Raw genomic sequence first — 25870 nt, forward strand, 5'->3', positions numbered from 1 at the left:
TGTGGCCAGGGGCTTTTGTCAGGATGGCCATTGGAGCTGGGCTGCAGGGTGAGCTGTGGCCAGGAGTTTTTTGTACCCCTCACCAGGTCACCCCAGGCCTTGGGGGACTCTTTGGGACAGGAAAGAGAAGAGAAGTGGCTGACACAGTGGTGAAGGCACAGGACTGAACATTCACCTATTAGCAGCCAACTACAGACACAGCCCAAAGCTGCTCTCAGGGCAGTCATTTAGGTCACACTAGCTGTACTCCAGCTTTGTAAGATGGGACTAGGCTCAATTGGGCAACAGAGCATCACCTCCTGGTTACAGTGTGCTGGCTGGGAGCAAGGTACCAGGGCAAAGAGCTTGCTGCCACTGGCAGGTAACTTTATTATTTCAATTCTTCTAGACATTAAACATAGCTCTGGGCATGGGGCACGCCATGCAGGAGGGAGAGGATCAGGAGAGTGGTACAGCTTTGACTTGTTCCAGAATAGGTTAAAAACAAGGAAAAATCCTCCAGCCAAGCCTCCACTACCGCAGGGATCCATTCTAGCTGCCCTGGCAGTTGGCTGCTTTGTTTCAGCTGCTCTGTTGCAAGCTGCTGTGTGTGATGGAGGCAGGAGTTGTATGTCCAGGCTGCCCAGAGCAGCATCCTCAGGGCCCCATAGCCACTAAACAGCAACACTGAAATCCTGCTGAGACATGCTGGTGCTTTCACTTGTATTTCTAGCCTGGAGAAGATCTTGCATGCCCCAGAAGAAGACCACCCTTTTTTTCCTGTGTTCTCCTGGCTGTCACTCCAGCCCTGCAAGTGCAGACCCATCACATGTGCCTGGAGCGGGAGGGTCTCACCAGGTAGGGCTTGTGATGGAGACCCCCCCGAAAAGGCGACGGCTGTGTCTACCTCAGACCCTTCCACACCTGCATCCCCTTGTGCCAGCCCGGTACGCTTGCTGGAGCGGCCACCTGCACTGCATCCCAGGAATCGGGGCTAGCTGGGAAGAGACTGGAGTCCAGCCCTGTCCCACCGCCCCTTTGGCACCGCCCTGAGCCCCAGCTGGAAGGGAGCAGGGGGCACGGGAAGCTTTGCGGGCACAGGGTGCCGCGCGAGTGCCACAGCCCGGCCCTGGCAGGACACCCCACGCTGCCCAGCAGGCCCTGTCCGCAGGAGATGGGCAGTGAGGCAGAGCCCGCAGGGGCGTGGCGGTGGGCCAGCCCCTTGGCATGGGAGCCACCATGCGGGGGCGGCGATGCCCCCCTGGGCCCAACCGGACTCCAGGCCCTCCCGCAGGAGCCCGGGGGCTGCCCCAGCCTGGCCCCACCGGGGATGCCCCGCCCGTGACGTCATGGAGCCCCGCCCCTTTCTGCACCGCCTCACCCTCTGCGATTGGGTGGCGTGCCCGGGAAGACTCGCCCATCCTCTCCTTTCTGCGTTCCTATGGGCCGCTGAGCTGTCACTCCGGACAAACCACGCCCCGCACCGGCAGGCAGGGAGCAGCGCCCCGGAGACCGCGGTCCCTGCGCTCGCCCCGCGCCGCCGTGCATCCCCTTTGCGCCGCTGTGCAGCCTCGGCACCCTTCACTGCACCCCCGGCACCCTCCAGTGCCACTCACTGCACTTCACTGCAACCCCCTGCGCCTCCCACTGCACCCCCTGCGCCGTTCACTGACACCCCCTGTACCCCCCACTGCCCCCCTCACTGCACCCCTCACTGCAACCTCACTGTAACCCCTTTCACCCCTCACTGTAACCCCCTGCACCTCTCACTGCACCCGTTGCACACCATTCCGTTGAAATCCCCGGTTCCCACATTGCTATGTCCCACTGGCACCCGCGGTGCTATCCCATGCACCCCTGACCTGCAGCCCCGAGGACACCCCCCTCATCCCCCATGTCCCGTCCTTGCTGCAACACCACCCTCCTCAGCAGCCAGCCCCCTCCTGCACCCCCATCTCAGAGCAGCCCTCACTGCCCTTCACCTCCTGAACGGAGAGAGGACAGCTCACCCCACTGCCCCAGCACACCAGAGCTGAAGGATTGGTGCTGTGGTGCCCCAGGGCTGAAGGAGTAGGTGTAGACTCAAGCAAGGAGCATGGCAGAATGGTCGGGAGCAAGCCAGAGTGTTGGGGAGTGTGATGGGATGATGGGGATCACAGCAGGCTGATTGGGAGCACGACAGGGCAATCAGTGGAATGATGGGGAGCACTGCAAGGTCAGTGTGGAGCATGGACAACCACAGCCCAACCATTGCAACTTCACCAGTGCAAGCAGCAGGGCTCAGGAAGAGAGCTCCCACCTTTCTCTTCTCTTTGCCTGCTCTGATAGGTCCCAGGAAGAGAAATCCGGGGCAAAGATGTTTGCAGGAAGTGGTCCCGTCGCTGTGAGGCCTGGGGCCAGAGCTGCTGGCCAGGAGCCAAGCGGTTTCTGCTCCCGCTTGGGAGCACAGAGTATGTTTTGTATGCAGTGGTGGGAGCATCATGCCCACCAGGGCTGGCCCTGCTCCCAGCAGCCCCCACAGACCCCAGCTCCCTGCCCACCACATCACGAGGCCTCTGTGCCTCTGTGGCATGCCTTTCTCTCCCACTCAGGGTGCACAGCTGGTATGGGATGAGGGACAGTGCCAGTGGGGTCAGGGACCTTTCCAGCACTACCTGCCCATGTTTCTCCCCTGCTAGATGATGTCTGGGCTATGATGTTGTTGCTCACTGCTCCTGTGACACCTGTTGTCCGCCTGCCACTTTGCTGTTGGGCCCTGTGACTGTGACCCTGGTCCCTCTTCACAGCTTGGCCACATGTGGGGTGCTCCAGCCAGCTGGTGTGTGCACCTGGAAGATGTGGGGTGCCCTGGCAAACTCTGGGAAGATGGTGGGACAGGGTGTGCAGTGGAAAGGGCAGGAGTTCAGGGACATCTAGTTGGTGAGCTACAGGGACATGTACTGCAACCTCACCCTGAAGGTCATGTATGTCATCGAGGCAGTAGATTCATCATCCACACGTCCTCAAGACGGGATGACAACTGCTTCAACATGGACTGCTTGCCCATCTTCCTGGCTGGGCTTTATCTGGCATGGACTGGCCTCTACACGGTCTTCTTGTGCTTCTGGGAGAAGTGGCAGGCCACCTGCCAGCCCTCCAGCACGTGGTATCTGGCATGGCAGGACCATTTTCCTGATGTCTACACGATGTATACTTCCACTCCCTGGATGTGGCAAAGAGATTCTGGAGGCAGACAGCACATTGCCCCATGGAGGATGTGCACAAACTGGTGAAGGTGGTGGGGTCTAGGTGAGAGTCACAGGTCCATTCTCTAGGCACATGCCATGGTGTGTCTGCAGCTACTATTACCTGATGATGATCTATGTACTGAAAGCAGGAGGATCCCTCCTGGACCAGGAGGGCCTCACCAGAGCATGTGGCAAGCCCACAGTACTGGGTGTGGAAGTCCCAGTTTGTCCCCTGGAAGAAACCTGTCAAGGACCTGGACACTAAGGGGCTGTGGTTGCTGCACACACTGCTTCCCCAGCACAGCATCATCCACCCTAACCTCTTCCCTTGGAGAAAGATGCAGCCTGGGCTTCCTGGTCTCCACTCCTGGCAGTGGCCCTGCTCTGCTCCACAGCCCAGTTGCACATCTCCCAAGAGGGTGTGATGACCACCCCAGGCGCTGCTGTAAAGGGTAGGAAAAGTACATCTGCCCCTTGCTGTGTGCATTGGGAGTTTCTCTAAGTCTGTAAATAGCTGAGTTCCCCTTGTGCTCATCTCGAAAGTGATAAGGGGAACATTCCCCAGAGAGGGGGAAAGAATTGGTCAGTTGCCATCACTGCTAGAAAAGCTATTTTTAATTTTTTATTAAAATGTCTCTCTAGTATAAACTTTCAAAATATCTGGAACCTCTGATATAAAGATTTGTGCCAAGCTCTGTAGTAAAGTTGTTGCTCCTGGGGTGAGTGATGGTGGCACTCAGGGTGGGATGCACCTGGCATCAGGGGACAGCTGAGGCTCCTCTTTGTGGTCCGGGGAAGTGTGGGGAGCACCAGGGGAGCAGGGCACTCCGGAGCCACCCTCAAAAAGGGGCACGTGGGGGACATAGTGGCCAATGGGGCCAGGATGAGGCCAGAGCAGGAGTTGGTGCAGGGTCTCGCCCACCTGCACGAGGCTGTGGGAGAGGAGGTGGAGGTGGGAGACTGTGTCGCTGGCCAGGCTCTCCAGTAGTGCCTGCTGCTGCCGTGATGTCTGCAGGATCTGCACCAGCAGTTGCTGCACGTTCTGGAGCAAGCCTGCCATGCCAGACCCTGCAGTGAGAGAGGGGTCAGTGGCACCTCACCATGGCTCCGAGAGCTCCCTGTGAGGCTGCTGGGAAGCTGTAGGGAGCACCCAGCATGCAGGCTTGTGTCTGATGCATCTTCACCTGCTGCTGGCTGCTCACTCATGGCTGCTGTCCTGTGGGAGCCTATGGCTGCAGCAGTCAGTGGCAGCACTCGGTTTCCTCTTCCCATCCTCAGGGATGTTTCACCAGGAAAACCTGTCACGAAAGCTTGGCATGGAGCAAACAACAAGAGTGATGGAGACACCCCAGCCCCAAATTTAACCTGACTACGACACAGAGCCCTGGGAGGGCAATGCCTCTGGGAGCCCATGCCTTTCTCACTGGCAGGACAGGATGGAGCTGTGCCCTGGAGCACAAGGACTCACACAAAGCTGCAGACACTTACTGGCCTTTCCCTCAGCTCCTTCCTGCTTCAGGTCAGTGTGACAGCCTGGAAGGAGAGTAGACACAGCCTGTGAGCTGCAGCCAACTCTTGCCCCAGGGCACACAAGCATGGTAGCCAGGGCATGGTACTCACCCAGGAGAGAGAGGGGAGAGAAGCAGCAACCAGTGTCTGCAACGAGAACCATATCAGACCCTGCTTGTGGGGCTGAGGGGGTTTACTGGGCTGAGCAGAGCAAGGAAAGCCTTACGTGGCATGGCAGGGGGTGTGGGTGGCACTCCAGCAATGTGTTCCCCACCAGCTGCTGGGAGAAAGCAGAGAGGAGAGATATGCCTTCTGAAGGGACCTGCTGGTGGATCACCACCAGCATGGGGTCTGCCCAGCTTACCCCGGCCAGCCCCTCAGCCTGACATGCCCTAGCCACAGCTCCAGAGCACCCTGCAGGGCCCCAAAGCACTTCAGAGCTAGGTACAAAAGCAGGAGTCACTCACCCACCACTGCAATGCAGCCACCTCTGGGCTGGAAGGCAGCAGCGGCGGAGCAGCGCGCAGCAACGCTACACAACAGACTAGGACTGGAAGAGAAGAAGAATCCCACATCCACTTGAAACTGCAGGGGGAATTTGGGGAGACAGAAGGTGGTTACCCAATGTGGGAAGATGGCTGGGGAGCCCAGGCAAACCAGACTCTGGGATGTATCCTGCATCACCTCAGTGCCAAATCCCCAGGAGTGTGAGCAGTGAGGGGTGTGCAGGATACACATGTGGGTGGGCTAAAAGGCAGGGGAACTGCAGGCAGCTCTGGCCCTCACACACAGCCCAAACTCAACTGAAGCTTTATGGTGTTACTGGGCAAGTGAGGAGCCAGGAACTGCTGAAGGGAAAGGAGTTACGTGCCCTGCAATGCCACCAGCCACGAGATCCCTGCGCTGCCCCTTCCAGACCTCTCGCCTCATGATCTACCATAGGGCAGCCAGCAGCCTTGCCATTCCCTCAGACTGGGACCCCCTCCTGGCCTATCCCAACCATCCCTACATGCTCTGGGGCTGGTCTGGAGCCAAAGCCGGTGGAGAAAAGTCCAAACACACCAATCATTGACCATCCCCACTGAGGGACACTGATCCTCTTAGCCTCCCACTCCTATCATGCTGGCATGGGCTCGGGCTGGAGCCGTGGCCATACAGCTCAGTGCAGCATGTACTTATGGCTCTCTGGCTTGTCCTTTGCACACTGCAGCACGGGTGACAGCAGTGTGCTGGGGGTGTCCCCACCAACGTCGTGCTCTGCAGAAGGAGGTGAAGGGGTGCAGAAAAGAGCTTCAGTAACTGGGGGAAGAGGGGTGTCCGCCACCTCACAGCCAGGACAAGCCCCACTCCAGATGCCTGAGCCCACGGGTACCTGGTGGCTCTGGTGAGGATGGAGAGCGTGTAGCAAGGGCTGACTTGCGCCCTCTGGAGGGCAGCTTCACCACGTCTAGGGGAATAGAAAGACCATCAACAGACCCTGGGTGTCCACTCAGCACCGGTGCTCCACCAGCACCCCACGTCCAGCCACCCTGCTCAGCCCACAAGCCCGTCCCCGGTACCCACCTGGCATCCTCCGTTCGCCAAACACGGGCCGCCCGGCCGCCTTCCAGATGCTCTTCATGGCTCGGTAGTGCGGCGGCAGCCGGGGCGAGTGGTGTCCTGCCCTCCGGCGCGTCTCCCGCTCCGAGTGGAAAGCCTGCTTGAGCGCCTTCCACTTGGAGCGGCATTGGGCCACGCTGCGCCCGTAGCCGGCCGCCGCCAGACCCCGGGAGATCTCCCGCCAGAGCGCCTCGTTGGGTCGCGACGTGGAGGCCATGAGCAGCGCGGCCTCCCCCGAGCCCCCCACCAGCGACAGGAGGCTGCTGACCTCCGCCTGCGTCCAGGCTCGCCCGCGGGGCATGCTGCCGGCCCGAGGCGGGGCTGCTCGGGATCGCTCGGGCCCGGGCCAGCGGCGGGGCTCGGCCGTGCGCTCCCGAGGGCGCACCGGGAGGATGCCCCGCCGGGGGCGGCACCGGGAGGTGCTCAGGAAACTGCGCCGGGAGCTGCACAGGGAACCGCCGGGACCCGGCCCGGTGTCTGCCCCGGGATCCGCGCCGGGCAGCGCCGCGCCGCCGGTCGCACCGGGAGCCGCACCGGCAGCCGCACCGGCAGCCCTTCCGCCGCACTGGGCGCCGCGCCAGGAGCTGCCGGGAGCAGCATCGAGCATGTGCAGCCCCGGGAGGAGCCGCTGGGAAACGTAGTCCTGGACGAGATAGTCTCCTGCAGCGAAAGCCGCCAGCTCGGAGCGGGGTCGTTGTCTGCCCGCAGGCTCCCGGGGGTTCGGGGGACTCTGCCGCTCCGAGGGCACGGCAGGGGTGCCATGCCAGGGCACGGCAGGGATGGCCATCACGGCAGCCCTGGAGGCTGGGAAGGAGCACCCCAACCCCCCATTTTCCAGGGCTGAGGTGCAGCTGTAGCCCCATGCAAAAAAAAAGGGGCTTGTAAGCCAACACGCCGTGGCCATGCTCCTTGGAGAGAGGGGCAAGGGAATGTGTTCTGTGCCACAAGGATACCCAGTCTTCCCTTGCAGTCCCTAGGGCAGATCACACTGAGACAGCCACGCTTGTTCTGAAGCGATACGCGGAATAAATAAATAGACTCCACAACCTGGGGTAGTTATGAAGTGGGTATGTATGTCAGCGCCCGGCACAAGTGAGATAGCTCTCCAAAACTTGTGCCCCGAGCCTCAGTCTGACCCACACTTTATTCCCAAAGATGTTCCATATGCAATACATTGCACAACTTTTTCATGCATATTCAACCCCTGGCCCCGCCTGTCCTCGCTTCTCATGCTAAATAAGTCCACGCCCTTCTGGGCACGCGTGGTTTGCTGTGGTGGTCGTACGGGGGTCTCTCGGTGGTCCTGAGGCTGAAGATTGTGGTCTTCCTCATGGCTGAACTTTTGAACTTTTCCTCTTTGCGCGTGCGCTTTTGGTCCTTTGGTGCTTATCTGAGTACATCTGTCAGTCTTGATAGGCTTAGAGACAGAGGAGCTTCTTTATCTGGGTTCTTTGCCTCTTCTGGTATTGTTCTTTATGCAGGAAGCTTCAAAAATTTGCATTTTCCTATGCCCTTTGTACCAGGCAGAGGTTTCTTAAGTAAAAGGTTAAAATTCAATACATACCTCTACAAGCTAAATTGTAAATGCTTAATTCATTTTGTTAACTTAACTCCAAAAATCTCTGTTTCAGTTCAGCCTGGAGAAGAGAAGGTTCTGGGGAGACGTTAAGCAGCTTTACAGTACCAGAAGGACTAAAGAGAGATGGAGGGGGACTTTTTGCAAGGGTGTGTAGAGATAGGAGACGGAGGAATGGCTTCAGACTGTCAGAGGGCAGGTTTAGCTGTGATATTCATCACAGAATCACAGAATTTCCTGGGTTGGAAGGGACCCACTGGGATCATCAAAGTCCAGTTCCTTGCACAGGACACCCCCAACAATCCCCCCATGTGCCTGAGAACATTGTCCAAATACTTCCTGAACTCTGTCAGGCTTGGTGCTGTGATCACTTCTCTGGGGAGCCTGTTCCAGTGCCCAACCACCCTCTGGGTGAGAAACCTTTCCCTAATATTTAACATAAACCTTTCCTGACACGATTCCCTCAGGTCCTGTCACTTGTCACAAGAGAGAAGAGATCTCTTGAGAAGAGTGTCTGCCCCTCTGCATCCACTTGTAGACTGTGATGAAGTCTTCCAACAGTCTCGTTTTTACCAGGCTTGAGCAAACAAAGTGACCTCAGCTGCTTCCCATATGACTTTTCCTGTTTTAGGAAGAAATTATTGTGAATGTGGTGAGGCACTGGCACAGGTTGTCCAGGGAAGCTGTTGATGCCCCATCCCTGGAAGTGTTCAAAGTCAGGTTGGATGGGGCTCTGAACAGCATGGTCTAGTGGAGGGTGTCCCTGTCCTTGGCAGGGGACTTGGAATGAGACGACCTTTAAAGTCCTTTACAACTCCATGACGTGGCTGCCTAGCCCAGCCCTGGCTGCATGTTTGAGCCAGCAGCCATTCCCACTGCTTGCTGACCCAAAGCCAGGAGTGTGTGGTTCCCTCCTGCTGGGATGCTGCCCTCACAAGGGCTGCCCCTTGCCCCAAGTGTCTGGCAGTCCCACAAGCCCCCCCGGGTTTTCTGCCAGGTGGTGCCTCTGGGGACCCCACCAGGAAGTGACACTTTCCATTTTGCATCACAGGTGTCTGAGAAGCAGGGCTGGGAAAGAGTTGTCGCTGTCCCTGAGGGCTGCAGAGCAGGAGACCAAGGAAGGGATGGAAGAGGGTGTCATGTATGCTGAGCTGTGCTTTCCCCCCACACCAGGTAATGCCCCCCCCAACTCTCTCAGTGGGTTGCCTACCCTCCTGCAGCCCCTTGCCTTCCCCAGAAATGTCCTCCCAGTCCTGCTCCCTCCACTCCCTCTTTTTATCCTCTCTCAAACAGCTCTTCTCCAGCCCTGTTGCAGACTGCCTGCTCTCAGGTGGGGGCAGGAGGGGTTCAAGGGCAGGGAATGCCCACTGCACACCCATGCCACAGCACAGACACTTCCACTCTCCTCTCCCTACCAAGCATTTCGTGCAGGGAGATAACTTCTAGGACAATCAATCTGCTGCAAACGGGCTCTTCCTTACTTTCCCAGGCTTCCCCACTGCCTCCTGACATCCCACCTGGGATTCATAGACATTTCCTGGCTCAAGGTTCCCCACTGCTCCCTCTAAACTACCCCCTCCTCCCCCTTCCAACCCCCGTCTATGTTAACTCCTTTTCTCAGCTCCTCAGCAGTGAGCGTGCCTACCCTGGTGCTGGGCAGCCCTCAGCCTGGGACTCCTCTCCCTGATGCTCCTACTGGCACAGATCATCCTTGTCAGCCTGAGTTTCCACTGTAAGTACCAGCCATCCAGTGCCCCGATCTCTGCAGAGGGGGTCCTGGGGTCAGGGTTGGCATCACTGCACTTGTGTACTGACAGCCTGAGCTGCAGCTTTCTCATGGAGCTGGGTGCTTCTCCTTGGGGCTGTGGGCATCATGGGTTCTGGGGCAAGCAGGAAAATTGATGAGGCAAGACACCATCTACATGGCTGGAAAAGGAAGCTGGGGCGACAGTGTAGGCTTGGGGAAAGCCACTCCATCAGATGGCAGTGAAAGAAAGGCAGGAGGGAGGGCATTGATACTGATACTGAAAGACAGCAGCACTTTCCTCAAAAGCCTGTTGCATGGAAGGCTTGCATGGAGAGCTCCCAAGCACAGCAAAATCTGCAAGGACCTTGGCAGGCTTGGTGTACCTAAAGCAGGGACACCTCACCTACAGCCATGAGGCTGTCCTGTGGGAGAGGACACTGGGTGCTGCTGGCAGCAGGAGCCCAGAGTTGCTGGGACACACCTGTGCTCTGCTGTAGATTTAGTGCAACTACAAACAAGCTGCACAGACAGTCTCTGGAGAACAGAGGAGAGTCCCAGCTATGGGAAACAGACACTGGAAGGTAAGAGAGCCTGGTGGGCTCCTGGCTGCTTCTTTCAAGCAGCAGGATCTGTCAGTACTTGAGGATGTTTCCCTGAGCTCTATCCTTACACATTCCTTCACCTTTACTGCCTGTCCCCCGGCTTGTGGTGTGGGGAGCTGCCCTAGCACTGCTGAATAGGCTGAACTGCTGGGATCCCTTTAGAAGAGATGACCCCAGATAGCTCAGTGTTACCTGGGCACACCACCAGCACTAGGCTCCTGGATGCCACCAGCATTTCTGTGCCAGATGACATCAGTTTCTGGTGCAGCTAAAACCTTATTTGAGTTCCCAGCACTTTGGAAATTGTCTTTGTATGACCTCCCCAAACCTGCAGCTCCCCACCCTGCTGAATGCCAGCATGTTCCTGTAACTAGCCCCCCTTCCCAGGGCTCTGGGACTGGAAAGTTGTAGCTGGGCTTGCAAATGAGGGCAAATGCAGAGTGGTCTCTGTGGGGCAGACATATGAACATGATGGGTTGGTTGGTGCCCTCACTGCCCACTGTCACTCTCTTGTCCCTTGGGCTGGGGTCTAGTGGCAGCCCCTGCTGGATGCCCCATCCCACCCGCTGTGTTTCTGGTGTGCAGGGCGATGCCAGTTTTGCCTGGTTGGCTGGCTCTGGGATGCAGGGCAGTGCTACTACTTCTCCTCTGCCAAAAAGAACTGGGAGCAGAGCAGAGAGGACTGCTGCTCCAGAGGGGCACAGCTGGTCACCATCCAAGCCAACACCACCCTGGTGAGTGCACCCAGCCTGGCCTGTCCAACTCCCTACGAGCCACTCCCTGGTGGCCTGTCCTGGTGGCCACCTCACAGTCCCTCAGCAGTCACCCATGCACAGCATTGTCTCAGCTTCCCGGCCCATGTGCCCAAAGCCTCGCAAAGCCTCCAGGCAGAGAGCTGGCAATGCTGTGCCCATACAGCACAGCTCCCATCACTAATCGTGTGGCTGGGCTGGATGTCCCCCCAGGGGGCTCATGTGGGTCCTCTCCTATGCTAGGCTTTCCTGGTGCACACAGCTAACATGGATGCCTTTCATGTGGGGCTGAAGCAGGATGGCTTCAGGTCTGAGTGGAAGTGGCTGGATGGCATCACACTGGAAGGGTGAGGCTATCAGCTTGTTCCCAGCTAGGTGTACTGAAGGTCCATCATCAGGGCTCGGGGTGGTGATGGGGGCAGGCATGCAGGGATGTGATCCATATTTTGGCTGCCTCTTTTCTTCCCAGGACTGCATGGGGCATTTTAGGGAAGGGGCATTTTTAGCAGGGTGCACCTGACCCTAGTGCCCACACTCTGCCTGGGTGAGGGGCTGCAGGAGATTCCGCAAAAGCAGGGTTCCAGTTTGGTCAGTGCTGAGCCCTGCTAGGATTGACCTGGGGGTACGTCATGAGTGATGGGGCTGGGGGCATCAGGGCATGTGGCCCTAATTGGGAGGAGGCTGGCAGGAGACTGTTCTCCATGGGGAGGGTGAACTTTGCCTCCATAGCATCCCTGTGCAGTGTCTGGTCCCCGGCTGCTGGAGCTGCTGATGGGACAGCCTCAGTTCTTCCTGCCCATCCCATCTCAGCCCCCTCTCTCCCTTGCAGGATCTTCCTAGTCCAGCGCTACACCAGGTCTTTCCAGGCTTGTGGCAGGGTGTCAAGCTTGGGACTTTTAGGTGGTGCATGCACAGAAGCCCTCAGATGGGTCTGCGAGCAGAGTGCAGCCACCATGCAGTGGCTCCAGTCCTTGCCTCCTGCCTTTCTCTGGGGAAACACCACCTACAGCTGTGTGAGGCCCTGATGGCCATGGTGACCCCCAGCCTGTGCCACCACCCTGTTCCCTGCCTGACCCCAGTGCATGGGCATTCCCAGGCTCTGCTGCCTCCTGGCCCAGACCTCTTTACCCTCCAGAACTCTGCATTTTGCCAATAAAATCTGCCAATAACTGGCTTTGGGGTGTGGGGGTGATAAGATGGAGGTGCATCCTCCAGCTCTCAGGCTTGTTTGTATCACTCACAAGTGGGAAATCGCATCCTGTGGCCAGGAGCCAGCATTGAGCCAGGAGGAATCCAAGCATGCCCATGGTGCCACAGCAGCATTCAGCAGCAGCTCCTGTGCAGGCTGGCACAGATCCCATGAAAGCTGTGGACTTTCTGATCGTGGTGGTTGCCTGGGGCTTTTGCTTCTTGGGGCATGCTGCAGAGAGGTGACCCTTTGCCTCTGCAGTCCCATGGAGGACTTGCTGGGCAGCAGCTTGTTTGCTGGTGCCTGCCCAGTCTGAGGAGGTTCCAGCAAACACCCTCACTTTGTTTTGAGGCTGGGTGATGTGTGAGAGCCTAAAAGTCCTGCTAGGGCTTGATTTGGAGTTGTTTGGTCTCAGAGGCTGCTCTGGTTTCGGTATAGACCACTGGGTTGTTCCAGCAGCCTGCTGCTCTGGCACAGACCTCTCTGGGACTCCCTCCCAGCACATGCAAAAGACCAAGCCCACATAGCCAGTGCACCCTGTCAGCCTGAGTAGGACTGGGAGGTGGAAGGTGATGCATGGGGAAAGGTAGCCCTGCTGTGGCCTGTACTCATGGGCTTGGGCTCTTCACAACCTGGGGACCTGAACGCAGAGGATGCTGAGCAGGAGGGAGCTCATTCACCCCCCACCCCTTAAAAATGAGAGCATATGCAGGGAAATAAAACACTTTTTGCAAATAAAGCAACTACTTCTGCTTTTCTGTATATGAAGATGTGTCTCCATGCAGTATGGTCTTAGCCACACTCTGCCACCTGACCACAATAGAGAAGGACAGGACTGGGTTCCTGCACTGCTGCTGCTGTGCTGCCTGCATGGCCTAGAGTGGGGCCTACACTGACCTGCAGTTTGCTGAGGCTTCTGCTTGCTGCCCCCACACTATCTGCAGACCCCAGTGAGGATGACATTCACTACAAGAACCTGCTGCTGGGGCTGGTGCTGACAGTGTCCAGCCTGGGTGAGAACCCAGCTGCATTCATTGCCACAGAGATACCCCAGCACAGGGTGAGCACTGGTGATGGCAATGGGACCATGGGGGTTGACCATGGGCACTCATCTTGTCACAGGTTTCCCATGGAAGAGTCTCAGATGTCTCATTCCACAAAGCCATTTATTCACAGCACAGTATTACAGAAACAGTTTGAGATGGTTCCTGTGAGGAGAGATGCCCAACAAAGGAACACCTGGGCTTTTATTCCCTGAGTGTCTGCTTGTGCTCAAGCCTTGCTCCTCCTCCTCTCTTCTCCTGCCCCCTCACTGTGTCCATCCACCTTGCTTTCATCACCTCTCTCCTTCATTATCCAAAAGGTCAGCAATTCCTAGCTCCTGCTGTGTCTCTCAGTGCCCATGTGTCTGTCTGGCACCACTCATCTTTCTGCCCTTTGCTATCCCAAAGGTTGGCAGTTCACAGCCTCTTGCCTTGGGCTCCCACCCCAAGCTCAATCTGCTTTTCCATCTGCATCTCTAGCTGCACTGTGCAAGCCCACTTGCCTGGAGCAGAGGTATTCCTCAACAAGGGGATGTCTGCACCAACGTTTCAGCTCACCTCTGCTGCCTTCCACTGGGGGTGGTTTTGTGAAGGTAGGTAAGATGGTTTTCCTGGCTGCCCTTGCCTCTGCCACTATTTGCTGCTGGCTCCTGTCTTGCCCTTTCTTATCCCTCCATCACCTATCTGGAGCTGAGCTTTGTTGTCCTGCCTTGATACCAGGAAGAAGATGTTGCACACCTCCTTGGTTTGCGACCATCCAGTACGGATGGGGGAAAGCGAGGCAGGATTTACCAAGGGCAGGCAATGCCTGACTGACCTGCCTGCTGCTGTGGGAACAATGGGCTATGGATAAGGGAAGAGCAATGGGGGACATTTATCATGAACCTTTGAGGTCTGGGACATGGTTTTCCATGGTCTCCTCACTGGCAAAGCGGGGTTATATGAGGTCAGGAGAAGAGGAGAAGAGTGTGGTTGGAAAACCTGAATGGTGTGAGGCCTGCAGTGGGTGTCAGTAACACCCTTGTTCCCCTGGCGATTGCTGAAGGGTTGATCCTGGGGTTTGTGCTCCTTGGAGCCTTCATCAGTGCACTGGATGAGGGGTAGGGGGTGGCCTCAGGCAGCTGGGGGGCAATACCAAGCCAGTATACACATTACAGGACTGGAGTACAGAGAGGCCTAGAGAAATGGCTTGATCGGAGCCTGCTGATACTGGAGTGGGTAAAAGTGCAAATCCTGCAGCTGGGAAGAAAGGAGAAGCCACACATCAAGATGGGCAAATAAGTAGCCATGCTGAATCAGCCTAGGGAAACCACGGACCAGAGGCTAGATGGGGTCTGCACTGTGTCCTTGTGGTCGCAACTGTGAGCTGGAGCTCAGGGCTTTAGAAGCAGAGAGGATGTCTGGACTCTCCAGGACAAGCCAGACACAGCAAGTCTTTGTTTTGCATGATAGCTGAGACTGTAAGGAACCTGCAATCCTGTCCCAGCCTTGACACACCTTTGGGCTGGCTCCACCAGCCTCCTTCTATGGGAAGCTCTCCTAGGAGCTGTACTCTCAGTGTGAAGCCATTTCCCCTTGTGCTTTTGCTACAAGCCCTTGTGTAAAGTCTCTCTCCAGATTTTCTGTAGCCCCTCTTGGTACTGGAAGGCCACAGTAAGTTTTCCCTGAAGCCTTCTCTTCTCCAGGCTGAACAATCTCAATTCTCCTCACAGCAGAGAAGCTCCATCCCTTTGATCATCTTGGTGGCCTCCTCTGGGCTCACTCCAGCAGGTCCCTGTCCCTCCTGTGCTGGGAGCCAGAGCTGGATGCAGTGCTCCAGGTGGGTCTCAGCAGAGCAGAGCAGAGGGGCAGAATCCCCTCCCTGCCCTGCTGCCCACGGGGCTCTGGATGCAGCCCAGGACATGTTTGGCTCTCTGGGCTGTGAGTGCCATGGCCGGGCCATGTGCAGCCTCTCACCCACAGCACCCCCAGGCCCTCCTGGGCAGGGCTGCTCTGGGTCTGTTCATTCCACAGCCTGTGCTGGTACCAGGGCCTGTCCCAGCCCAGGTGCAGCACCAGCACTTGGCCTTGTTAAACCTTATGATGCTCCCAAGGGCCACTCCTCAAGCTTGTCCAAGTCCCACTGGATGGCATCCTGTCCTTCAGGTGTGTCAAACCACTTCAGCATGACGTAATCTGCAAACTTGGTGAGGGTGCAGTTGATCCCACTGTTCATGTTGTTGACAGAAGTACTAAATAACATTGGTCCCAAGGTGGATGCCTGAGGGCCAACATTATCAGCAGTGTCCACATGAGGACACTGAGCCATTGACCACTATCTTCTGGATGCAGCTGTCCAACATTACCCACTGAACAGTTCAATCATTGACTCCATTTATCTCAAATTCAGAGGAGGACTGTGTTGAAGGCTTTACGGAAGTCCAGATAGAAGACACGTGTAGCCCTTTCCTTGTTCACGGATGCAATCACTCCATTGTAGAAGGCCACTGGGTTGGTTGGGCAGGACTTGTGGTGAAGCCATGCTGGCTGTCTCAGGTCCAGCTTAGCAAAATGGTTGTAAACACATTCCTCTCTCTGCAGAAACACTGACTGAGACAGGGAGAGTCAGTGCTGCTTCTGGACTCCCCCCACACCCCAAATGGGTCCTGTACTGGGTGTCTCATCACCATCTGGCAGATAAGGTCCCACCACATTCTTAAGGATCTTTCCCCTTGGTGGGAGGGGGTCTCTGCTTTTCCCCATGTTCCCAAGTCTCCCTAGTACTCCTTCCTCTCTCCCACTGTCTTATCAGTGCACCTCAATTTTTCCAGGACCACCCTCATTTGCAGTTCCACTGCACTCCCTTTTTTTCCCATGGTCTCAGGATTCCCACATTCAACTCCCACGGTCTTAGGGCTCTTCATTGCTCTCGTTTTCCTCCCATGATTTCAGAGTTTCCTCATTCATCCACAATGTTCTCAAAGCTCCCCAGCACTCCCCCACTTCCTATATGGTCTCTGGGCTTCCCAGCATTTTCTCATGCTGATGGCCTCACTGTCAGCACCCTTTCCAGGCAGGACCCAGCACAAAGCCCTGGGCAGGTGATGAAGGCAGAAGAAAGGGCAGGATGAGAGCTGTGAATGCTGAGAGAAGGGACAGGCTGTAAATCCACAGGTCTCCCCAAAATGGATAGTTTGAGGACATCAGTGTGTCATTCCCCAGCTCCAAAAATATGCAAATGGCAGATCCTGCACGCCTGGCAGCCTTGGGGTAACAAAGAAGGTGAGAGCTGGGCTCAGCACTGGAGACCTGGGCCAGAGCTGCATTGGCCAGGGCACACAGGGACATGCAGTGGCACAGTACAAAGCAGTATAATATATGTTTGCATGAGTGTGGGAGAGGGGAATAAGGTCTATTTTCCATAATCCTTGCTTCAAAATAGAGACATTTTTCCCCAGCAGTTTTGCAACGCAATTGAGGCAAAGCATGCACCGGGGACAGGATCTCAGGGTGCACACCCAGGTCCTGTTCCTGAGTCCAGTGATGAAGGGGGGTGGCAGCAGTCAGTCCTTGGTCAGAAAAGGAGGTCGAGTCTCAGAGGCACTGCTCAGCTCTAGGGATTTCTCGCAGATCCACTGGTAGAGATTGTCACACCGCATACCCCACATTTCCCCATTAACTACTGACCAGCAGTTTGAAGTAGGGCGTTTCCTAGGAAAGAGAGCACATCTCAGGGCAGCAGTGACAACCTCCTCACCATGGACACCACTTCCCATAGATCCTGGTGCTGCTGGGGCAGGCAAGGTACCTGGCACAGAGATCAGCCTTAGGAAGTGTCACATTCCTCCTCCTGCTCTTCTTCTCTGCCACTTGGAAATTTGGCACTGCACCCCACAGCTTGGCTCTACCCTCATCCCCCCTCCCTTGGGACACTGGTCATGGGTGTGCATCAACCCTTTTATTGAAGGGTGTTACAGGGGCAAAATAGCATCTCTTTAGTTTGGCAAAAGGGCAGGTGCTTATGCCAAGGACTCCTGCACTTACAAGGGTTTGCTGTCCATCCGCATAGATCTCCTTGCCGTATAAAAAGGTTTTCCTCCAATCCAGTAGTATGCCTTAGATGCATGCACAAAATACTAGGGGGGAGAGAAGCTGTCAACCACCTACTTCATGACCAGCACTTGCCAGGTGCCCAGGAACCCCAGGGCTGGCTGTGCTTCTCCCATCAGACTGCCAGGATGGGAATCTGGGGCTCATGGTGCCACCCTGGCACCTCCACAGATACTGCTGCAGCTGGCCCCGTGGGGCTCTGCCCAGCGCCACCCTCCTGGGGTATCACAACCCCCCTGCTCTGTACCGGCACTGTCAGTGGTGTCCAGTCATCTTGGACCATCAGCTGAGCAAATCTCCCTGCACAGTCTTCCTGGCTCTGCTCCCAGGTCTTTTTTGTCACCGAGATGAAGAGACACTTGCTCCTGAAGAGTACCCAGCCCCTGGGGCAGCAATCTGGGGGCAGGGGCACAGCTCAGGTGCTCATCCTTCTATGAATGGGGAGCTCAGCCTGGCTGAGTTCAGCCTCTGCATCTTCGCAGCAGCATCTCCTGTGCCCCAACCCTGTCATGCTCTACCTGTGTTCACGCAGGCAAGCAGGCTCCTCACATTCCTCTCGCTGGTGCCGAGCTTCCCCTGCACCTCCTGCATCTCCTCTTGCAACATAGCCAGCTCCTGCTGGGTATGCCCCAGCTCAGCATTCCTGCTTTGCAGCTCCAGCTGGCTGATGTTGCCCTCGTGCCACGCTCGCTGCAGCTCTTCTCTGGCCCATGCCAGCTCCAGTTGTGTCTGCTCCAGGCTCTGCTCCCGTGCCCTCAGCTCCTGTGACAGGTGGCCCTGCTCGGCCATGTGCTTGCGGGAGGAGTCCTGCAGACTGCGGGTGACCTGCCAGTCTGGGGACAGGGTGGGTGAGCTGGACATGGGCATTGGGCCCTGCTTGGGGCATGCCTCTTGCAAGTGAGAGTAGGGATAAGAGTATCTGGCTGTGGGTGGAGATTGTCCTGTGGGTGCCAGTGGGAAGGGAATGGAAGCCCCAATGATGGCAGGTGGAGGGGAGACATTGCAAGGCAATGAGAGACGGTGGGAAGAAAATGAGAATCAATGAGAAGGCTGTGGAAGGCAGTGGGAAGCAATGGGAAGGCAGCAGGAGGCAGTGGGAATAAAATGGGGAGGCAATGCGAGGCAGTAGGAGGAAGTGGAAGGAAGTGGGAGGCAAAGTAAAACAGTGGGAAGTCAGTGGGAGGGAATGGGAGGCAGTGATGAGAAGGCAGTCAGAGGGATTAGGAGGCAATAATTAGGGAAGGAGTAGAAGGCAGTGGGAGGAAATGGGAGGCAATGGTTGGCAATGGGAGGCAGTGGGAAGACAGTGGGAGGAAATGGGAGGCATTCATAGAGAGTGGGAGGCAGTGGGAGGGATTGAGAAGCAGCGGAAAGCAGTGAGACGGCAGTGACTAGGCAGTGAGAAGACTGTGAGAGGCAGCGGGAGGCAGTGACACAGAGTGGGAGGCAGTGGGAGGGATTGGCAGGTAGTAGGACGAAGGGGCAAGACCATGGGAAGGGGTGGGAGGCAGTGGGAAGTCAATGGCAGGCAGTGGAAAAGACTAGGGGAGACAAGGGGAGATAGTGGTAGGCAGTGGTAGGCAGTGGTAGGTAGTGGGAAAGGCAGTGGGAGGCAGCTCGTGGTAGCCATGCAAGAGCCTCGGACCCCAGCTCCAGGCACGCCTCCGCCCTGACAGCCCCCCGCAGCCAGTCCCTCGCCCAGCCCGACGCCCGCTCCTGCTGCCGCCCTTCCGGCTGCCCCCAGCCCGCGGCAGGCACCGACTCACGGCAAGCCCCCAGGGCCACGACGGCCACCAGCAGCAGCAGCAGCAGGAGCAGGCTGGTTGCCAGCAGCGCTGTGGGGACGCGCCATCGCCGGGTCCAGCGCCCTGCAAGAGAGGAGCACCGCAGGCATCACCCCGTGGTCCCCTGCCACCGCCCTGCGCCGGGACCTCCCCGCGACAGCGGCTGCTGCCCCTTCCCACCTGGGCTGGGCGCTGCTGTCACCGGCCCCAGCGGCACGTTCTCGTACGGACTGTCATCGTCGTCGGGGACGGTGGATGAGGGCCCCGCGGTAAACTTCAGGTCGGCATAGACCACACTCTGGGCCATGCCCCGGGCGGCCGCGTTGGCCCTGCGGGCTCTGCTCCGCTTCAGTGGAAAACTGCAGCTGGTTTCTGCAGAAGCAGAAGTGTGCTGAGTTCTGACGGAGGGGAAAGTACGGCCACGGCACCGGCGCCCTGCCATTGGCCAGGCACCACCATCTCGCTTCCTTCCACCCCCCAAAACTGCTCAGTGTCCCCTGGGATGGCGTTGGGGCAGTGCAGCTCGGGGCTGGAGCATGGGGCAGAGCTGTAGGGCTCAGCCTAGAGAGAATTCATCAAATTTCCTAGGGCAGGGGAAAGCAGGTCTGGCTTCCAGCTGGGAACAGATAGCTCTCCTGCTGACTCCATCCAGGATGGAGGTTGCCTCTTCTTGGTGCTCTGCTCCAGGATCTGAGCATCGCTGCCCTAAAGAGACTTCCACATTGCAGTATAAGCTTTCACTTCTCCTCTCATCATGGCCACATCTCTCCATTCTGCCACCAAGTACACTGTGGAAAACCACATCCCCGACACTGAAGGGTCATGATAAATGGCCCTGTTGCTTTCCCCTTGACCCCAGGTTAGTGCTTCCAAGCAGTAGGAGGTACATTGGGCAGTCACCCAATAAATGCCACTGGCCTTTCCCCTGCATGTCCTCCCTGGGTCTGGGCCCCTGTATGCCCAGGCGGATATGCTCCATTTTCTTCCAGGAGGTTGAGTAGAGACTGCCCAACTTTTAGCTTTCTAAACCTCCTTCCTGTCCCCTTTGAAGCTGGCTTTGATTTTTGCCTTTCTCCACTGAGGAGCACCTTCCTTTGCTCTTGCAGAAATGATGGACAGTGGCTATGTAACACTGTCCTCCACCAGCACTACTGTGCATCTCCAGTGCTGTCCCAGGGACTGGCTGTGTTCAGATGTGCCCATCTGGCCTTCTGGAAGACAGTGGGAGGCAATGGCAAGGCAGTGGAATGGAGTGGGAGGCAGTAGCAGGCAATGGAAAGCAGTGGGAGGGTTTCGGGGCATCCCTTCTGAAACCTGCCCTTCTCTGGATGCAGTTCAGTAGAGACCTCTGAGACACTGAGAGCCTGGAGGGACCAAGAAGGTGTGAATGCTGGGATTGTGGTCTTGGGAAGGGAAGGCAAAGGGGACGTCACTGATTTTTGTAACTCTTTGGGGCTCTTTTGGAGCAATGCCAAAGCTGGGGTCTTCATTGGAGGGGTCCAGGGAGGGGATGAGAGGTAGTGGAACAAAATACATGATGGGGAAAGTCCCATTCTCGAAGGCTGGGAGAGGAAATCTCTATCTGTGAATACCTCCAGCCCTCCATGAAGCTGGAGGTATTCATACAGCAATTTGCTCCTGTATTTAGGATTGCCATGCTCTGCCCCATAGTTCACAGATTTGGGTCTATCCTTTGCTCTTGCAGTGACACCTGGCTGTGATGCCCTCACCCTGCCCTGTGCCTAGGGGGACCATGAGCACTTTTAGGGAGTGGGAGGGGACGGGCTGGTGTTTCTGGGACCAATGAGAGGGCCCCGCAGCCGTGCCTCACTAGTCCCATCTACTACAGTGCAGACCAAACTTCTGCTTCTGCAGATGCTGGCTGCACTTCTCCTTTGCACCTCCGAGAGACGGCGCAATCACCGGGAACAGGGACATCTCAGAAAGGCATCCCAAGGGTGGAGCGGGAGCCAGCGAGGCTCAGGGCTTGCCCAGCGTTTGCCCACATGGCCCAGCTTTATGCTGACCTGAGGTTTGCCAAAGTGATGGGAGGCCGGAGCATGGCCAGCCAGGCGCTGGAGGCAGGTGAGAGCCCACTGGCCCCGCCATGCTGTCCCTGCCATGCCCAACCCCACAGCCTCAGCTGCTCTCCCCTGCCTTCCTCCAACAGCTTTCAGCATGAATGAGGCAGAGAGCCCCTTTGAGAACACGCAGCCGGCACTGGCAGGGCAGGATGGGGATGGAGCAGAGCCCAACTCTGGTGAGTATCCACCTGGATTCCAGCAGACCCAGGATGGTTCTAGTGTGGGTTGTGGGTGGTGTTTTGGGGTCCTCCCACTCCCATCACCCACACCATGCCATCTGTGCTGTCATGCCACCACTCTCCTACCTGTATCCAGGAAGGAGGTCTGGGGACTGTCACGGGTTTTCCAGCTCTTAAGGTGATGTCTGTTGTCTGTTGTGTCATGCAGGGTGCTGGTCCCGTCGATGGTGCATCCCTGTGGGTCTGCTGGCAACTTGCCTGCTGCTGGTGGCCACTGTGGCCCTGGGGGCTTGCTGTGAGTTGGGGGATTGTGAACATCTAGGGCAGAGAGTGGTTGGGTCAGGGAGGCATCTGGCTGGGGTGGGCACTGTGGGTGAACAGAGGCATGCTCATGCACACTCACTGCTGAGTCCCTGTGCCCTGCCTGCCACAAGCTGGCCTATATCCCTCGCACATCCCTCGCACCTCCTTTGCCTCCCATTATCCCTCTTCCTCACCTTACTTCTGTTTCTGCTCCTTTTCTTTCCCATCCTGGCATTGTCCAGCCTCATATTGCTGCACCCTCCCTGCCCGTAACCTGCTGTGTCTGTTCCTACACCCTATCCTGCCTTGTCCTGCTCTCCCCTGCCAGATCCTGCCCAACCCTTAACTGTACACTTCCCTGCTGTGTCCTTCCCTCCCATCCTTTCCAATTCATCATGGATAATTCCCTGCCTTGGCCTGCCCATCCCACCTCCCTTAAGCAGGGTCAGTCCCACATCCGAACTGTCCCATGCACATATCTTAGCTCACCCACCCTGTCCCCAGACTGGCAGGTCACCCGCAGTCTGCAGGACTCCTCCCGCAAGCACGCATCCGAGCAGGACCACCTGTCGCAGGAGCTGAGGGTGCAGGAGCAGAGCCTGGAGCAGACACAACTGGAGCTGGCATGGGCCAGAGAAGAGCTGCAGCGAGCATGGCACGAGGGCAACGTCAGCCAGCTGGAGCTGGACAGACTGAACACGGAGCTGCGTCGCGTCACGGCAGTCCTGGGCAGGACAGAGAGGGAGATGCAGGAGGTGCAGGGGAGGCTCAACAACAGCGAGAGTACCGTGGCCCTCCTGCGCTCCTGCACAGTTATAGGTAGGGTGGTGATGGAACAGGGAGGGGGTGCTCCAGGTGACTGGCACCACTCAGCAGGTGCCAAGGGGCGAGTACTGGCTTTTTTGACCACATGGTGGGACAGGGTGGTTCAAGAGCTGAAGCAATGCCTGGAGTAGACACTGAGCCTGTGATGTCTGCTGGGAAGGTGTGGAGCTGTTCCGTGTTACCCCCCCAGGGTACCTGTGGCTGAGCAAGCCCCTCAGCTGTGCCCCTACCCACAGATTGCTGCCCTTCGGGCTGGCTGCTGTACAGGGGCAAGTGCCTCTTCATCTCTTCAGAGAAGAAGACATGGGAAGACAGCAGAGATGAGTGTGAGAAGACATACTCTCAGCTCCTGGTCACCAAATCCTGGAGTCGTTGGACTGTGCCGGTAGGGTGCTGGGGGAGCTGAGGGCAGGAGATGGTGTATCCAGCCATTAGGTCCCCAGATGGCTAGCACGGTTCTGGGGGCTCCCTGTCCTGCCAAAACATTGGAGGGTGCAAGGCTGTTCTCTGGAGCACATGGCTGGTGGTTGACACAGGATAGAAAGGCTCTGGCATCCCTGGATGTTTCCCAAGCTGGAGCAGGGCTGGAGGGCTGCTCAGCTGTCCTGCTTCAAGAAGCTCCAGCCCCAGGGGCTCCTTTGGGAGATGATCACCCTGCTGTGAAGTATATAGTACTGCTGTACATGGGTGCCATGGAATAAAACATGGAAAAACACTTTTTCTTCTTCTCCAGACCTTCCTGAAGAATGCAGATGTCCCATACTGGATTGGATTGCAGAAGGGCAGTTTTCCTTGGTACGACTATGGCTGGCTGGAGGAAGAGGACCCAGATGGTGAGGGGGCCTCAGAGGCCTGGTTCTGGGTGGATGGCTCCCTTTACGAAAGGTACGTGACAGCGTTGCCTCTTCCCAAAACTCTCCTCCTCTGTCATGGCTCTAGGAAGTGTTTTAAATCCCACCAGTACCCAGTTCCAGGCACAGGCCATGGGAGACAAAGAGCATCAGAGCAGCGGGGACTGTGGGAAGGTGGGTGCAGTGGTGAGCTGTGGTGCTTAGAGGACACACAAATGGAAAACCAAGACTAGAGGGTGGGTAAAATGCAGGGCATGTGAAGCAGGAGGCAGCAAGAGCAGACAGAAGAAACCTCAAATTTTATTTGGGTCCTAGGCAAGGTGTTTGAGCACCACCTCTATCCCCCACATGCCTTCTTGATTCCTTTCCAAAGGGAGATCAAGCCTTCCTGTCTGTGGAGAATCCTGGGCTCCTCCCTGCCACGTGCACCACCTCCTCAGCTCGCTGCCAGTCCCTCTTGCAGTGTCTGAGAGCACTGGGGAAGAACAAACCTGTCTGGCCAGGTTCTGGGTACCTGGCCCTCCATCCTCAGCCCTGCCATGGGAGCTGTGCCCAGAACACACCCAGGGCCCAGGCCAGCTCCTCTGGTCATCCACGTGCCTTCAGGGAGGAGCTGGCGCTCCCCACTGCAGGCATGGAACAACCCCAAGCAGTGAAGCTGCTCCACAGCCAACCCCACACCTGCATGGCACACTTTGGATCTTCCTGAGCACCACGGCTGGTGGGCAGTGGGGAGCTGAGAGGGGGGAGGCTAAAGGAGTGTCGCAAGCACTACAAACCTTTTACAGTGTTTCTCAGCCTGCCCGAGGAAGTGCAGGGATGCCTCAGCTGAGGCTTCAGCCTGTGAAATCAGTAGGGGAGGACTGGGGGATCCCCTTTTGCTTGCAGCATCCAACCCCTCCTCTGCCAGTGTACAAAAGGCAATTGTCAGCAGCCACAGCTGCCTCAGCAGGGTTTGTAGAAAGAACATGTTAGTGCCTGATGTGTTGTTTCCCCATTCAGGCCATGGCAGTCAAAATCAAATGGAACCTGTGCCATAATAAGCCGTGGGAGCATCAAACCCGCCCAGTGCACTGGTCCCAGTGACCTGCACCTCTGGATCTGTGAGAAGGCAGCAGGGCCAAGCCTCCCTTTCAAGTGATGGTGGCTGCTGGCCCCAGCACTGCTGTGGTGAGTCCTGCTGAGTCAGGTACACACACAGGCCCTGTGGGGTGTGCCTGGAGGAAAGCAGGGGGCCTGCAGCTCTGCCTGGGGCATGGTGAGCCCCTCTCCCTTGTAAAGGGAGAGGAATGCAGTCACCTCCCTGTGCTGGATGGAGCCTGCCTCCATCCCTTTGCTGTCATGGGCGTTCTGGGTCCAAGGTAGTCAAGAGCTGAAGCTGCGGCTCAGCAAAGGGGCAAGATGGGGGAAAACCCTTGGCGAGGTGCTTTCCCAGCCCTGTTGCATGTGGTGGAGGCTAGGCAGCATCTCCCCCTTACCTTACCTCACCCTCCTCTGCTTTCCTTTGCAGCACCTGCACCCTGCACTGCCTCTGCTCCACCCTTGCTGTGCCCAGGATGTCCCATCCATTCCAGCCAACCACTTCCCTCCCACAGCTCACTGCCTCTGGGCCACCCAGGTCCTTCCCACTGATGCTCTGCGGCCCTTTGCCTCCAGATGATGTGCTTTGGCTGAGTGGTAGAGGCTCCACAGCCAACCCCACACCTGCATGGGACACTTTGGATCTTCCTGAGCACCATGGCTGGTGGGCAGTGGGGAGCTTGGAACCTGCTGCAAAGTGGATCAAGCACTGATACTCAGCGCTGGAGCCATGCCACATCCCCAGCATGGAGAGAGATGCAGTGCTGGCATGTCAGGAGTGGGAGCTGGGGATAGCAGAGCCCCACCCCCCCACAATCCCCTCCCCACAGCAGGAATTTTCCACCTGACCCCATTGCAGGAGCAGCTTGGTCACGGCTTTTTAACCCAGCACTCAATGGCCTCGGCAAAGCCTCAGCACCCAAGGAGGGAAGCTGAGCCTGAACTGGCTGGTGCCTGTGCTGACGTTTAGGGATTTTTTTTTTTGTGCTAATTAGAAAATAGAGCAATGACCTTTAGGGTCCCGTGGTGTGATTGGGCCTTTCAAAAGCAAAAGTTAACTCAGGCACTTGTAGCAGGCTGATGCTTTGCAAGACAACTCATCAGGACTTTAAATAGCTGCTACACACGTGCGCGTGTGAAGATTAGGCAAAGCAGCCCTGATGTAACACTGTGGCCAGGTGAGAGCACAGGAAGTTATGTTCAACCAGGCGAAAATGCTCTCGGTTTATGATAAGATTGTGTGTGCCATATATAGTTGATGAACTGCTGTGTGAGTAAGCTTGCATGAAGAGCAAAAGGGTGTTAAAGGCAGGCTTTTTGGAGGGGGCATGTGTCACTCATCTGTCTTGTCTGCTGGCTAAACTCACTTGATAGCAATAAAGAGACCCAGTTTGTCTGCTCTTTGTTTTCTTGTACACCACAGCAAACACAGACTCAAAGGCATGAACTCAA

The 25870-nt window shown here is 57.0% G+C and overlaps 4 protein-coding genes across 4 annotated transcripts; 2 read left to right on the forward strand and 2 right to left on the reverse strand.

Annotated features, from left to right (window-relative positions):
• Positions 1-3843: 3843 nt before the first annotated feature.
• Positions 3844-7101, reverse strand: LOC128822302 (uncharacterized). The gene is made up of 10 exons (XM_054003995.1): positions 6279-7101; positions 6088-6162; positions 5882-5972; positions 5725-5740; positions 5183-5462; positions 4942-4995; positions 4827-4862; positions 4695-4739; positions 4391-4504; positions 3844-4274 (listed from the first exon to the last, which is right to left on the reverse strand). The coding sequence occupies exons 1-10, from the start codon at positions 7099-7101 to the stop codon at positions 3943-3945; spliced, it is 1866 nt and encodes a 621-aa protein (XP_053859970.1). The 3' UTR covers positions 3844-3942.
• Positions 7102-9014: 1913 nt separating this feature from the next.
• LOC128821530 (natural killer cells antigen CD94-like) lies at positions 9015-12016 on the forward strand. The gene is given in 6 exon segments (XM_054002665.1): positions 9015-9063; positions 9512-9622; positions 10135-10218; positions 10825-10973; positions 11235-11338; positions 11821-12016. Coding segments are annotated over 6 exon segments (693 nt in total).
• A 4749-nt stretch (positions 12017-16765) lies between these two features.
• On the reverse strand, positions 16766-19538 carry LOC128821528 (B-cell differentiation antigen CD72-like). The gene is made up of 6 exons (XM_054002663.1): positions 19277-19538; positions 19079-19180; positions 17831-18145; positions 17560-17708; positions 17247-17338; positions 16766-16913 (listed from the first exon to the last, which is right to left on the reverse strand). The coding sequence occupies exons 1-6, from the start codon at positions 19536-19538 to the stop codon at positions 16766-16768; spliced, it is 1068 nt and encodes a 355-aa protein (XP_053858638.1).
• A 1564-nt stretch (positions 19539-21102) lies between these two features.
• Positions 21103-24912, forward strand: LOC128821529 (B-cell differentiation antigen CD72-like). Its single transcript, XM_054002664.1, has 8 exons — positions 21103-21181; positions 21267-21356; positions 21568-21654; positions 22167-22481; positions 22724-22872; positions 23221-23372; positions 24341-24508; positions 24849-24912. Exons 1-7 carry the CDS (start codon positions 21103-21105, stop codon positions 24477-24479), a joined length of 1011 nt encoding a protein of 336 aa, XP_053858639.1. The 3' UTR covers positions 24480-24508; positions 24849-24912.
• Positions 24913-25870: the final 958 nt, after the last annotated feature.

This window comes from Vidua macroura, chromosome Z (assembly GCF_024509145.1).
Source record: "Vidua macroura isolate BioBank_ID:100142 chromosome Z, ASM2450914v1, whole genome shotgun sequence".
Classification (NCBI taxonomy): Eukaryota; Metazoa; Chordata; class Aves; order Passeriformes; family Viduidae; genus Vidua; species Vidua macroura.

Bases quoted from the DNA above. Each gene is read 5' to 3' on its own strand.
- LOC128822302 (XM_054003995.1), bottom strand. From the start codon at position 7,101: ATGGCCATCCCTGCCGTGCCCTGGCATGGCACCCCTGCCGTGCCCTCG. The intron at 6,163-6,278 runs GTGGGTACCGGG...CTATTCCCCTAG, and splicing joins TGGCGAACGGAGGATGCCAG to ACGTGGTGAAGCTGCCCTCC. The intron at 4,996-5,182 runs GTGAGTGACTCC...GCTTTCTCCCAG, and splicing joins TGGCTGCATTGCAGTGGTGG to CAGCTGGTGGGGAACACATT.
- LOC128821528 (XM_054002663.1), bottom strand. From the start codon at position 19,538: ATGGCAGGGCGCCGGTGCCGTGGCCGTACTTTCCCCTCCGTCAGAACT. The intron at 17,339-17,559 runs GTACAGAGCAGG...TCTCCCCCCTAG, and splicing joins GGACACCACTGACAGTGCCG to TATTTTGTGCATGCATCTAA. The intron at 16,914-17,246 runs GTAAGTGCAGGA...TCTCTTTCCTAG, and splicing joins CGGATGGACAGCAAACCCTT to GAAACGCCCTACTTCAAACT.
- LOC128821529 (XM_054002664.1), top strand. From the start codon at position 21,103: ATGGCCCAGCTTTATGCTGACCTGAGGTTTGCCAAAGTGATGGGAGGC. The intron at 21,655-22,166 runs GTGAGTTGGGGG...CCCTGTCCCCAG, and splicing joins TGTGGCCCTGGGGGCTTGCT to ACTGGCAGGTCACCCGCAGT. The intron at 23,373-24,340 runs GTACGTGACAGC...TTCCCCATTCAG, and splicing joins GATGGCTCCCTTTACGAAAG to GCCATGGCAGTCAAAATCAA.